Raw genomic sequence first — 13,590 nt, 5'->3', positions numbered from 1 at the left:
ATTCCTTCCCCTCCACAGCTGCTGGCTGACCTGCTGAGTTTCTCCAGCAATTTGTTTTTAACACATTTTTCGTTTGGGCACATTGCAGCCTGCAGGACTTGATATTGAAATCAACTTCAGATAACTTGCTGACACAAGAGATAACTTGCTCTTTCTTTCTGTTTGTATCAGGATTGGCCATTTGTGCTTGCCATTCCTCTCCCTTCTTTCTTTCGAGTATTCCAACCTGCTAGTCATGTGTCAGTGGGGCAGACTATACATTAGCCAGAGTCGGCAACACTAGCAACAGAGAATACATGGACTAAAGAGCTTAACTGTCCATTCAGTGACTACATTAGTTCACACTATTACGGACATTCCCTTTTTGCTCACCAACCCCTCCTCCACCCCCCCCTCCCCCAACCTTCTCTGCTAGTAAGACCAACTTGCTTTCTCTCTTTCAATTCTGGTGAAGGGTCTTTGACCTGAAATGTTAATTTTCTCTCTTTACACAGATGCTGTTAAGGGAATGGCAATTACTTTTCTCACTTCTCAGTGTTTCTGCTTGAATTGATGTTCTTTGTAGTACACTACTGACATCCCCTGAGTTTACATAGATCACAGACATAACAATTGATCTGTGCTTTGTTATCTCAGATTAATATGGATGAACAGCGTAGAGCACAATAAAATGTAGGCTTTCTTGTCCTTGGATTGAATGCCTCATAGCCCACTTTCAGGTATGTGTAGACTGAACAGTCCATTATTGATTCACTTTAGTGTAAGCCCAGTGAAATAGCGCAATGCTTGATATCAGCTTTGTTACATTGATTTTACAGTTTAATACTAAACTGAGATCCGTGCAGAAACTTGTATGTTGTGATCTGGTTTGATTATAATCTCTAGCCTCGTATCTTTTAAACTACTGATAGTTTGTATAGTTTTGTATCTTTGTGTTGCTGTTTATTGTTGGCTTTTCTGAATAAATTACAGTCAACGGGTTTTTCTGGTGAAGTTGAGAAACAAGATACGAATAATACAGAACAAAGATATGGTGAGGCACAGCGGCATGTAGAATGGCGTCACGAAGAAAGGAAACACGTTAAACAGATCAGAAAAGATCACATGAAGGTATCTTGAGATTTCTGATCATTTTTTTTCCCCAGAAATGTAAAAACAATGATGGATTTAAATCCTATTCCGGAACCTAAATTACAAAATCTAAATTGACTCAATTAGAGTGAACTCAATTCAGAAGAACTTATTTTTGGAAAAGATGTGAGAGTACAGCATGTTTGAATGTTGGGGTGGTTCTGAAAAATGCATAGATGTTGTTCCCTCAACCAAAATCACTCAAAACAGTTGTCATCCACTGTGATGAAAGATGTATAATTTGAAATGTTAAATATGTTTCACAAATGATACTTGAAAGTGTTTAAACATGTTCTGTTTTTATTAATCTTGATAATAAAAGAGCAACTTTTATTCCATGTTGTCATGGATAAAGCTTCCAATGGGCTTTATTCAAAGCTGTCTAGTTTGCCTTTGTTAAAATGTGTTGTAGTTGATAGATTATCCTTTCTCTGTTATTTTTATTTTCATTTTTATTTCTCCTTCTCATACGTACTTCTGACAGACTCAATAGGTTGAGTACCATTCTTTGTACCATACATTTCTAATTTCTATGGCTGACATTCTCCTGTTGAATCTCTGTACATAACAGACAACCCAGGCATGTCACACTTGTAATGCACACAGCTTCTTTCCATATGCACTATAATGGCTTTTCTTATTTGTGACTTTGTTGAATGTACCATGCCTTAAAATGGGTACAGCTCACCTATAGAGGAGTTTTGATAATGGCAGAAAATTGACTGCATTTAATGACATTGGAGTTACCTGTGGACAACATTACTCTTTGATTTTGAAGATTTGGAGCCCAGCATGCAGCTGACGCTCTAATAGGCCTCTTAAGACCATTTTCTGGTAAAAGTACAGATGTTGGTGCTATTGCAAAACACTATGATGCTGGAGAAACTCAGCAGGCCAGGCAGCTTCCATGGAAAAAAGCAGGCAGTCAGTGTTTCAGGTCAGGACCCTTCTTCAGGACAGAAGATAGGAAAAGGGGAAGCCCAATACATAGGAGGGAAAAGCAGAGTGGTGATAGGTGGTCAAAAGAGGGGAGTTGGGCTGGGCATGGGGTGGTGATAGGTAGATGCAGGTAAGAGATAGTGATAGGCAGGTGCAGGGGAGGAGGGCAGAGCAGATCCACCGGGGGATGGGTCAAAGGTAGGGAGAGAAAGATAAAGAAGGGGAGAAGAGAGAGAGGGAGGCTAGGAAAGAAGAGAAGAAGCATGGTGGGGGGGATTGTGGGGAAGGGGGGTGAGGGTTACTTAAAGTGGGAGAATTCAGTGTTCATGCCATTGGGCTGCAAGGTTCCAAGATGGAAAATGAGGTGCCGTTCCTCCAGTTTGTGCTTGAAATTCTCCTGGCAGTGGAGGAGACCGAGGACTGACATATCAGTGATAGTGTGGGAGGGGGAGTTGAAGTGACTGGCAATGGGAAGATGCAGATCGTGGTTACAGACAGCAGGTGTTCTGTGAAACTGTCACCTAGTCTGCGTTTGGTCTCATTAATGTAGAGGCCACACTTGGAGCACTGAATGCAGTAGATGATATTAAGGGAGGTGTGGGTGAATCTTTGTCTCACCTGAAAGGACTGTTTGGGATCCAAATATATATTCCTCCTTTATACTGGGCTTCCCCTTTCCCTATCTTCAGTCCTGAAGAAGGGTCCTGACCCAAAACGTTGAGCGCTTGCTTTTCTCCATGGACACTGCCTGGCCTGCTGAGTTCCTCCAGCATCATCGTGTTTTTCATCTAGATTCCAGCATCTGCAGTCCTTTGTTTCTCTTGGTGCTATTGAATCTGGCTGAAATCTAAAGTAAGCTTTATGGTATCACAAGATGTGTGAAAATGTAAAATCCTCGCTTTCATGTACATTTCCTTTGGGATTCATCAAACATATTGAGCCTGTAAAAACTATCAGGCTTCCTGCAGGTGGTTTTCTAAAGCACCCTTTGCTGGGTTTGAGTACAGTCACAGGCCCACCCTGTTTTTCTTTTCATCCAGTGCTCATTTTGCTTCAGAGCTGGAATTGTGAATTTTAACAAAAATGAACACTTATTACGTAAAGCTAGATGGCAGTGTGGACTCTGAGGAAGATGCAGAGGGCTTGGAGGATATAGGTGGGTAATTAAGTTGGTAAATAGAACATAATGTGTAATAGTGTGAGTTCATCACCTGGTAGAAAAAAATAGAAAGACAGTATTTCTAGATGATGTTCAAAGGTTGAATGTTCAGTGTGTCTTTGTTCAATGACTGAAAGTTAGCATTCAGGTAAAGGAAGCAATTAGCAAGGCAAAAGGTATATTCATCTTTATAGCAAAATGATTTGAGTACAAATTCTAGTCATCTTGCCCTGGTGGGGTCACATCTAAAGTATCGTGTCCTGGTTAATTCCCCCTTGCAGATTGATTTCTGGTTTGGTGTTTGAGACGTATGAGGAGAAATTATGCAAACTGGGCCTGTGCTTTCGAGTTTAGATGATCACATTGATATGTACAAAACTAATGGGGAAAAAGAGGCTGGATGCAGTGTTGCTGTTACCCATGGCTGGGCTGTCTACAACCAGCAGTCCCAGTATAAAACTGGATTCTTCCCCTGTTCTTGACCCTTACAATGGATTGGTAGTGTGATTACTGCTGACTAGTCAGGACTTCTGCACAGAGACTTTAGTAAATGACAAACCAGAATTTCTCATTCTAAAGTGAAATATCTTTATTTGGGGTTGAGAGATGTTAATAGCTGACACCAAAATCCCCTCTCTTTACTTAGTATGCTGCCTTGATACAAACTAAAGCTGGCGTTATATTCATGACTATTCTGGTAGTCCATCCACCACCAATCCCATGACAAGCGACTTCCTGTAAATGATTTGTTCCCATCCCTGACTGCAACTCCCATTTCAGTGGTCCACCTGCTGACGACTTTTGAAGAATAATTTATTCCCCTCTTCTGACTGCAGTAACTTTGTGACTGAGTAGTCCTACTTTTAAAATAAAAACCTACAGCCACAAATAAAAGGGAAAGATGTAGTCTGTATATTTGTGGCAGTAGGATTTTAGCTTAAAAGTAGCACCTTTCAGTCAGAAACTTACTGGAGTCAGAAGAAGGGAATGGATTACTCTTCAAAAGTAGTCAGCAGGTGGACCACTGAAGGAGTTGTTGCAATCATGATAAGTTGTTTCTTATGGGTGGGTGATGCATTGACTAACAGAATGGTCATGAACACAACACAATCTCTGTCCTATAATATCAGTGTTAAATTGCATGCCAGGTGTTCAAATCGAATTCAAGTAATTGCAATAGGTTACTTAAGTTCAATATTCTGGGTGTGAAAAAATGATCCATAGAATTATACTTTACAATGAGAGCAGATTTTAAGGAATAAAGCAACATTAACATTTCAGGCACCTTTGTTGAAACAAGCTACTTCAAGATTCTAAAAACTTTTGAGAATAGAACTTCCTGTCCAAGAAGCCTTCTCTTAGGACAGTATTGTCAAGGATAATTTGGAGAGGCAAACGCTCCATGTGGCCAGACTTGTTGACGGATAACTACTGTCTCTCACAACCTGCGTTCAGAGCCACTTTAAAACTTTGGTGCTGCAAAGATATGATGGGAAACTGCAGTTTTTGGTCAATTTCTGGATTCTGTAGACGAACACTTTTTTTCATAGGAGGGGGAGTAATGGGGGGATCAAAAGGCCTGATTCCATGCTGTATCTCTCTATGACCGTGTATCATAGTCATATCCAGTCATTCACAGTTGTTGTATCACCAAAGAACTCCAAATTTTAACCAGGAGCACACATGCATCCAATAAATTGGTAAGTTGGTTTATTATTGTCAGATGTACTGAGGTATAGTGAAAAACTGTTGCATGCCATCCATACAGATTGTTTCATCACATCTGTACATCAAGGTAGTACAAGAGAAAAACAATAACAGAATGCAGAATAAAGTGTTGCAGTTACAGAGAAAGTGCACTGCAGGCAGACAATGAAGTGCAAGGCCATGATGAGGTTGACTGTGAGGTCAAAAGTCCATCTTATACAAGAGGTCCATTCAATAATCTTATAACAACAGGATATAAGCTGTCCTTTAGCCTGATGGTACATGCTTTCGGGCTTCTGTATCTGCATGGTTGGGGTGGGGGGGGGGGGGGTGGTGAAGAAGAGAGAGGTAGGTGGGGTCTTTGATTATGTTGGCTGCTTTGCTGAGGCACCAAGTGTAGCTAGAGTCCATGGAAGGGGAGACTGGTTCCTGTGATGTGCTGAGCTGTGTCCGTAACACTCTGCAGTTTCTTGCAGTCTTGGGCAGAGCAGTTGCCATACCAGGCCGTGATGCATCTGGACAAGATGCTTTCTAGAATCAGGTTTGTTATCACTGACATGTGAAATTTGTTGTTTTGCGGCAGCAGTACAGTGAAAGACATAAAAAATTACTATGTTACCAAAAAATAAATAGTGCAAAAGAGGAATAATGAGGTAGTGTTCATGGACTGTTCAGAAATCTGATGGTGGAGGGGAAGAAGTTATTCCTAAAATGTTGACTGTGGGTCTTCAGGCTCCTGTACCACCTCCCTGATGGTAGTAATGAGAAGAGGGCATGTCCCAGATGGTGAGAATCCTTAATGATGGATGCTGCCTTCTTGAGGCACCGCCTCTTGAAAATGTCTTTGATGGCGGGGAGCAATGTGCCTGTGATGGAACTGGCTGAGTGTAACACCCTCTTGCAGCCTCTTGCAATCCTGCACATTAGAGCCTCCATTCCAGGCAGTGATGCAGCCAGTCAGAATGCTCCCTATCATACATCTATAGAAATATGCTAGAGTCTTTGACGTACCATATCTCTTCAAACTCGTAATGAGGTAGAGCCGCCGGTGTGCCTTCTTCGTGATTGCATCAATGTGTTGGGCCCAGGATCGATCCTTTGAGATGTTGAGGCCCAGGAACTTGAAGCTGCTCACCCTTTCCACCCCTAACCCCTCAATGAAGACTGGTGTGTATTCTCCCGACTTCCCCTTCCTGAAGTCCACAATCAATTCCTTAGTCTTGCAGATGAGTTCGAGGTGGTGGTGGTTGTTGTTGTTGTGACACCACTCAACCAGCCGATCTCTCTCACTCTCATACGCTACTTCGTCGCCACCTGAGATTCTGCCAGTTGATAGATTCTGTGGTGTTGGTAGAATCTTTCTATGGTACATTTATAAAAATTGGTGAGGGTTGACAGGGATGTGCCAAATTTCTTTAGCATTCTGAGGAAGTAGAGGCACTGGTGTACTTTCTTGGCTATGACATCTACATGGTTGGACCAGGGCAGCCTATTGGTGATGTTTACTCCTAAGAACTTGAAGCTCTCAACCTCAGCACCATTGATGTAAACAGGAGTGTGTGCACTGCACCCCCATCCCTTCCTGAAGTCAACGACCAGCTCTTCTTTTGCTAACACTGAGGGAAAGATTGTCATGATACCATGCCACTAGGCTCCCTATCTCCTTCCTGTACTCTGACTCATCATTACTTGAGGTCAGCCTGCAAACTTTTTGGAGTTAGAGCAGAATCTGGCCACACAGACGTGAGTGTATATGGAGTAGGGGGCTGAGGACGCATCCTTGTGGAGCATCAGTGTTGAGGATAATAATGGTGGAGGTGTTGCTGCTTATCCTTACTGATTGCAGTCTGTTGGTTAGGAAGTTAAGGGAGGTGTTGAGTCCCAGGTTTAGGAGTTTGCTGTATTGCTATATTGGTGCAAATCTCCTGGACAGTCCGCTTTATAACAATCCTGGTATATTGCTGTAAATAACTTATTTTTGAAACTCTATAATCTACATTGTATTCATTATTAACCAAAAGTTTACTGAATGAACAGCTTTCTATCTAACTTAACTCATCTGTCGTGCTTTCTTTCCTCAGCAGGTAAAATCTATAAAGAAGACTAAAGAGGAATTTGCATATGAAAATGAGGTATGCGTTTCTAATTTCACATTTTTAATAAAACTCGATCTTTCATTATCTATGCTGCAGGAAGTTGAGAAGAGAACAAAATGCAGGGTGAAGCTGAAAGTGAAAATTAACAAAACATAGAGACTGGAAAAAAATTGTCAAATTAAAATTAAGGAAAAACCTAACTTTTATCAATAGTAAGAGGGAACCAACAAATGAATGGGGATGGAAGATGTGAGTAGTAGTAGCTTGAATCTGGGCTCCAAACAAGGGGATGATATTGCACCTTTTAATTGAAGAGTATAAAATGTAGGAGAGGAAATTAGTTGCAGGGAAATGCTAACATGTTTAGTCATTTGGAAGTGGGTAAATTCTTTCTAAGATGAATTGTATCCAGGTCATTATGAGGGGTGGGGGGGGGGGGGAATTTAAAAAAAATGAAGGTTACAAACTTAGTGGCATCTGCAAACTTACTGATGAAGCCTTCGCATCCATATCATTTCTATAAATAACAAATAGCAAGGGTCCCAACACTGACCCCTGTGGTACACCACTAGTGATCGGCCTCCATTCTGAGAAACAACCTTCAACCACCACCCTCTGCTTCCTACCTCCAAGCCAATTTTGAATCCACTTTACTAGCTCTCCATGGGGCCTAACCTTCCAGATCAGCCTGCTATGCAGGACCTTCTCGAAGGCCTTGCTGAAGTCCATATAGACCGCATACACTGCTGTACCCTTAGTTACCTCTTCAAACAAAACTCCTGAGAGATTCATCAGATATGACTTCCCACCCACAAAGCCATGTTGACTCCTCCTAATCAGACTTTGTCTATTCAAATGCTGGCAGATCCTGTCCCTCAGAGTTCCTTCCAATAACCTCCCCCCACCACTGCTATCTGGCTGACTGGCATGTAGTTCCCTGGCTTGTCCTTGCTACCCTTCTTAAACAACGGAATGACATTAGCCACCTTCCAATCTTTGGGAACTTCACGAGTGGCTAACAATGAAGCAAATATCCCTGCAAGGGCCTCTACAATTTGTTATACCTATGTCGTTTCTACCAGCATGTACAACTACCTCTGACTGTTTGCCCTCTCCCCCGAATGTTCAGCAACTGCTCAGAGATATCCTTGACCCTGGTACCCAGGAGGCAACAATCATCGTGGTATCTCTTCTGTGGCTGTACCCTTTCCCACTGAACCTCAAAGCCAGTCACAGAGACCTGATTGCTGCTGCTAGCCCCTGAAAAATCATCCCCATTCCACCCCCCTCGCAACAGTATCTAATGAGGTAAACCATTTAGTGAGGGAAGTGGCCACAGGGAGCCCTGCAGTATCTGCCTACTCTCTTTACTTTTCCTGGTGGTCACCCATCTATCTGAAGCCTGCACCTTAGGTGTGACCATCTCAGTAAAAGTCTAGTCTCCTCAGTGATGCTGTCAGCATTCTGGATGATCCTGAGGATATTAAACTCCAGCTCCAGTTGCTTGACCCAGTTTGTCAGGAGCTGCAGCTGGGTGCACTTCCCATGTATGTAATCATCAGGGAGGATGTTCTATCCATTCTTTTCCATTCCTCCCCTGTTTAAGTATAGTGCTGGAGTAAGGTGTTGTTTTACCAATTAAGGATGGAATAGTTGGTTGTTACAGGCCATCACCTTGACCTCTGTGGTGGGTAAATTACTGCAAAAAAAAAAAATTCTTAATTGCTTGGACCATTTGTCATTTTAGGCAAGCGTGGATTAATCGAGGAGAATTGACATGCATTGATTAGAAGAAGGTTATGTCTGAGTAACATCAGAATTTTTGAGAATGTATCAATGAGAATTCATGAAGGCAATGTGATGATGTAGATTTTAGCAAACATTTTGATCAAGTAGAATTGCTGGTAAAGTAAAACTCCATTGGATTTGGGTGAAAAGGAGCAAGTTGAATATAGAATTGACTCAGTGTTACAAAGCAAATGGGAATACATGACAAATGTTTTTTTTTCTGACTGGGAGAGTACCGTCAAACTCAGCCATAGATCTTTTGCTCTTTGTGGTCCATGTCAATGATTTTGACTTAAAAGTAGGGTGCATAATTAAGTTTTCAGATGATAAACCCATCTGGCTGTGTGATTGGGAATGAGGAAGAAGCTTTATGCTACAGGATGATATCAATAGAAAAGTGAAAGGTACTGTATTAGACAAGTTGAAGTAAGAGTAAGGGAATAACAACAAACGGTAGAATACTAAGTGCAGGGGTACAGAAGTCTTTTAGCGCTTATGCACAGATCCCTGAAGAGCAAAAACATGGATGCTTTTCTTTATTGGCCAAAGTACAGAATGCAAGAACAAAATGGTTATGAAATATTTAGGCCCCAGATAGAATACTGTGTACAGTTCTGTTCACCACATAGGGGAGGCAAAGGTTGGACTTGAAGCTACAGAAGTAGCAAATGTGACCCTACTGTTTAAGATAAGGGAAAGAGGAGCTACGGACCACTCAGTCTGTCATTAGTTAGGAAGAGTGCTTGAATCTGTTGGGCAATCAACATGTACTTATGGAAGGAAAATCATGTTTGACGGATTCTAATAGCATTCAGGATTTGTCACTAACAGAATCAATAAGGAGGAACCAGTGGGGTTCTTGGACTTTAAGAAGCCCTTCCAAAGGTCCACACAAGATTATCAAACAAAATTATGTCATGGGATTGAGGGATGATTTATTGGCGTGGATTGAGGGTGGGAGCCGTGACCTAGTGCAGAGCTTGGTGCTGGGGCCCCAGCTGTTCACTATAACAATGAATTGGATGAGGAACTGGTGATACTAAGCTGCGTGGCAAGTGGGTTTTGAAGTGGATGCAGAGAGACTTCAAGGGGATATAGGTAGGCTAAATGAATGGGTGAGGACAAGGCAAATGGATTATAATCTGGAAAATGAGTTAATCTACTTTGTTGGAAAAATTTAAAAAGTGTGCAAAAATCATTGAAAGTTAACATGCAGGTACGACAGCCATTAGGAGGGTAAATAATACACAGACTGTCCCCGGGTTACAAAGTGGTTCTGTTTTCACAGATGTCCACAAGTCTATTTTAACCATGAGTTTGAAAATGTACAAATCACTATATAGTAACCATAGCTCCACAGTATTGTAATGAATAATGTTGACGAGGGCCAATTAACATGAACATTTATTTATTATTTACCCCTGCTCAGTTACAATGGTACAGAATCAAGGTGCCCCATGGTCAATGGCTGGTTTCGATGGACTTGAAGTATCAGTGGCTGTTATGTTGTTTAATAGAGTATCATTGCACAAGTATCAATAGAATACAAGTGTCTGTTTTCAAAGCAACTATCTTAAGTGGCTTCCTGCAGTAAAACTGGCAGTCTGTGTTCTTAAGAGACAATGGTGTCTGGTTACATGTGAACTTTTGTTTTGAAGACTGGATCTTGTTCAAATTGAATAATATTTATGGATGCTCGTTGGTATGGGGTGTCCATAAGTGTCTGTAAACTGGGGAGGGCTTGTAATGTCCTTTGTTGCAATAGGGTTTGAATATAAGAATAAAGATGTTTTACTGCAATTATAATAGGCCCTGGTGAGAACTTATCTGGAATAAGGTGCACAGGTCTGACTCCCTACTTAAGAAAACGTATACTTAGGATACAGAAATTGCAACTTCTGAGATTTGAGGATGTTTCCAGCACTAGAGAATTTTGGCTATGAAGAAAGATTGGAATAGGTAGGGCATTTTTATATTGAAATGGAGGTGATTGAGTAGAGATTATCTGGGCCAGATATGGAGACAGCAGCAATTTGGGAAGGTTAGGCAACATGCAGCAAATTACCTGACATTAATAAATATACAGAATAGACATGAATATCATCATAGATCTGTTTTAAATTTTGGGAGGAAAAATGAGTGAATCACACTATTACCAGGAAATAAGAATCTAAATAGGGTGGGAGAGAAAACAGATAAGGGCCTGAAAATGCACATGCCACGAGGAGTAACATCAGATAAATAAGGCAAGTACATGAATAAACTAAACATTGGGGTTTATTTCTTCAGTTACACAATTGTTCAATATCAAAGTCATGTTAACTTTGTAACAAACCTTTAATAGAACATTATTTATTTCTCTGTCTGACTTGGTCCATTTTCCTCAATTTACACCAGCAAAGAAATTGGCTTTGATTAACAGGCCTACACCCTCTCTTCCCTGACCCTCTTGGATGTCACCAACAGCAATGGTGTTATCCCTATTCTCTTGGTTTCTCCAATATCACAAACATTTACATTGTTCTTTCCACTCTGCTCTCTTCTCTTTAGCTACATTTGATTTCTTGTCTTTCCAATTCTGATGATCTTTGATCTGAGATGTGAACTCTTTCTCTCTCCACAGATGCTGCTGATCTGCATTTTCTGTTATTAAAAGGATTTAATTATACAATTTGTTTTTTTTATATATTAAGAAGATTCTCAGGGCACTGGCAAGAATGCAAAGAAATTTTACATAGTTTTACCTGTCAGAAATGGATGATCAGGCCAAGTCTCTTAGAAAGGAAAGGCTTAGATTGTGAAAATTATGCAAGGTACTAATAGGGTAGTGAAAAGTGTCCACTTGTGGGCAAGAGCAAATCAAAATTTTTTGTGGCCATCTTCTGGTAACCTCTAATTTTGCTCCTCCTCACAAAATTTAGAGGACAAGAATGTGGAATTGTTTACCACAAGAAGTAGTTGAGGCAAATAACATTGATGTATTTAAGGAAAAGCTGGATGGACATGGAAACGTGTTACTACAGTGAAATGAAGAAATATGGAAGGAGGTAAAAGTGGAGCAGGAAGGATGGCAGGATTTGTCCATGCTGCATATTCAAGAGGAAAGTACAGTTGTAAATTGTACCTTTTTGTAGATTGGTTTTTAAATAAATTTTTCAGGATGAAGCTTCACTGGCAAGGCCATCCTTAATTGGTCTTGGAGGTGGTGATGAGCTCCCATCTTGAATCTTCTGTTAGAGGCATTTGCACAAAGCTGCTGGGTAGGAAGTTGTACAGTTTAGGCCCAGTAACAACTAAGAAATGGCATTATATTTGCAAGCCAATGTGATATGGTGTGTGACATGCAGAAAATCCTGCAACTAATGGTGTTCCCATGGATTTACTGCCTGTATCCTTCATGGAAGGCTACAAAGGTCTAGGAGGTGCTGACCCTAGTACCCTAGGCATGTAAGTGCAATATATTTTGTAGTTTGTACACTGCTCCATATTATTTTGGTGGTGAGAGAAATTAAAATTTAGAGTGAATGAGGTGGCAATCAAGCAGGCTATTTTCTTCTGGAGATGCAAGAGACTACAGATGCTGGAATGTGGAGCAACAAACAATCTGCTGGAGGAACTCAGTGGTTGAGCAACAACTTGGGGGCAAAAGGAATTGCCAACATTTCTGGTTGAAACCCTGCATCAGTCTGTTTTCTTCTGTTTGGTCAGAGAAACACACAGCAAGGAAACAGGTCCTTCAACCTACAGTCTGTGCTGACCCGCACTAGCCCTTCACTAATCCCAGTTTTTTTTCAAATTTTCCCTAGATTCCCAATTACTGCCCCCCACATTCTACCACTTGCATTCACACTTGGGACAAATTACAGTGAACAATTAACATGGCAACTCGTGCATTTTTGGAATGTGGGAGGAAACTGGAGCACCCAGAGGAACCCATGAGGTTACAGGGAGAATGTGCAAAATACTCACATGGATAGCAGTGGAGGTCAGGGTTGAACTTGGGTTGCTGGAACTGTGAGGCACTGTGCTCCCCGTGGTGTTGAGGGGAATGGAAGATGCAGCAGGTTTTAGTAGTCAACTAAAACTGTGCACGTTAAGCAAATAATTTAGTGTCCTCCAGTGAAGATATAGGCAGAGTCCTTATCATTGACTTGATAGAGTATCTTACCCAATTTAATTTTAATCAAAAAGGGATCATATTTACCCATAATGCAAAATATTGATTTATAGCTCAGTAAAATGCAGTTCAAAGTAAGTTGTTTAGAAAATTATATGAAGACTTGTCACCTTCATTTAAAATGAGCTGTAGTAAAAGCCTCCATTGAGTTACCAGTATTGATTGCAGTGCATAATGCAAGCACTTCCGTGTTGAAAATCATACTTTGCTGAAGAGTGTTAAGCTGGTAGTTGGTAATTTTATAGTCTGTCCAGAAGGGAAAAGAAATATCAACTCTCTTAGCCTCTGAACAATTTTATTCTTTGGCGGTTCTTGATGTAGAGATGTGAAATGGTGGATCTCTACATAGAAAGGAAATGGGTTAAAATAATTTCCTTTGTTACTTCCTTCAGGTTTTTCTTTTGATACAGAAAGAGACTTTTATTAATATAATGCCTTTCATAATGTCAGGATTTCTTGAAGTACATCTGAAAAAGAGTCATTATTTTATCATTAAAATACACTGCCAATTTGTGCACACCAAATGTTTTGTAAGTAAATATTTTTGTTGATTTGGGATTCATTATTGGCCAGGACATGGACAACTCCCCTAA

The 13,590-nt window shown here is 40.8% G+C and overlaps 1 protein-coding gene across 1 annotated transcript in view; it reads left to right on the top strand.

Moving 5' to 3' along the window:
• Positions 1–13,590, top strand: part of lrch2 (leucine-rich repeats and calponin homology (CH) domain containing 2) — a 141,628-nt gene that overhangs the window by 104,468 nt on the left and 23,570 nt on the right. Inside the window, 2 exon segments of the mRNA XM_052021069.1 lie at positions 973–1,110; positions 7,018–7,068. Of these exon segments, the coding sequence (XP_051877029.1) occupies positions 973–1,110; positions 7,018–7,068 (189 nt within the window).

Source organism: Pristis pectinata, chromosome 8 (assembly GCF_009764475.1).
Source record: "Pristis pectinata isolate sPriPec2 chromosome 8, sPriPec2.1.pri, whole genome shotgun sequence".
Classification (NCBI taxonomy): Eukaryota; Metazoa; Chordata; class Chondrichthyes; order Rhinopristiformes; family Pristidae; genus Pristis; species Pristis pectinata.
The sequence above is the reverse complement of the archived record's forward strand: the minus strand, read 5'-3'. Positions and strand labels throughout refer to the sequence as shown.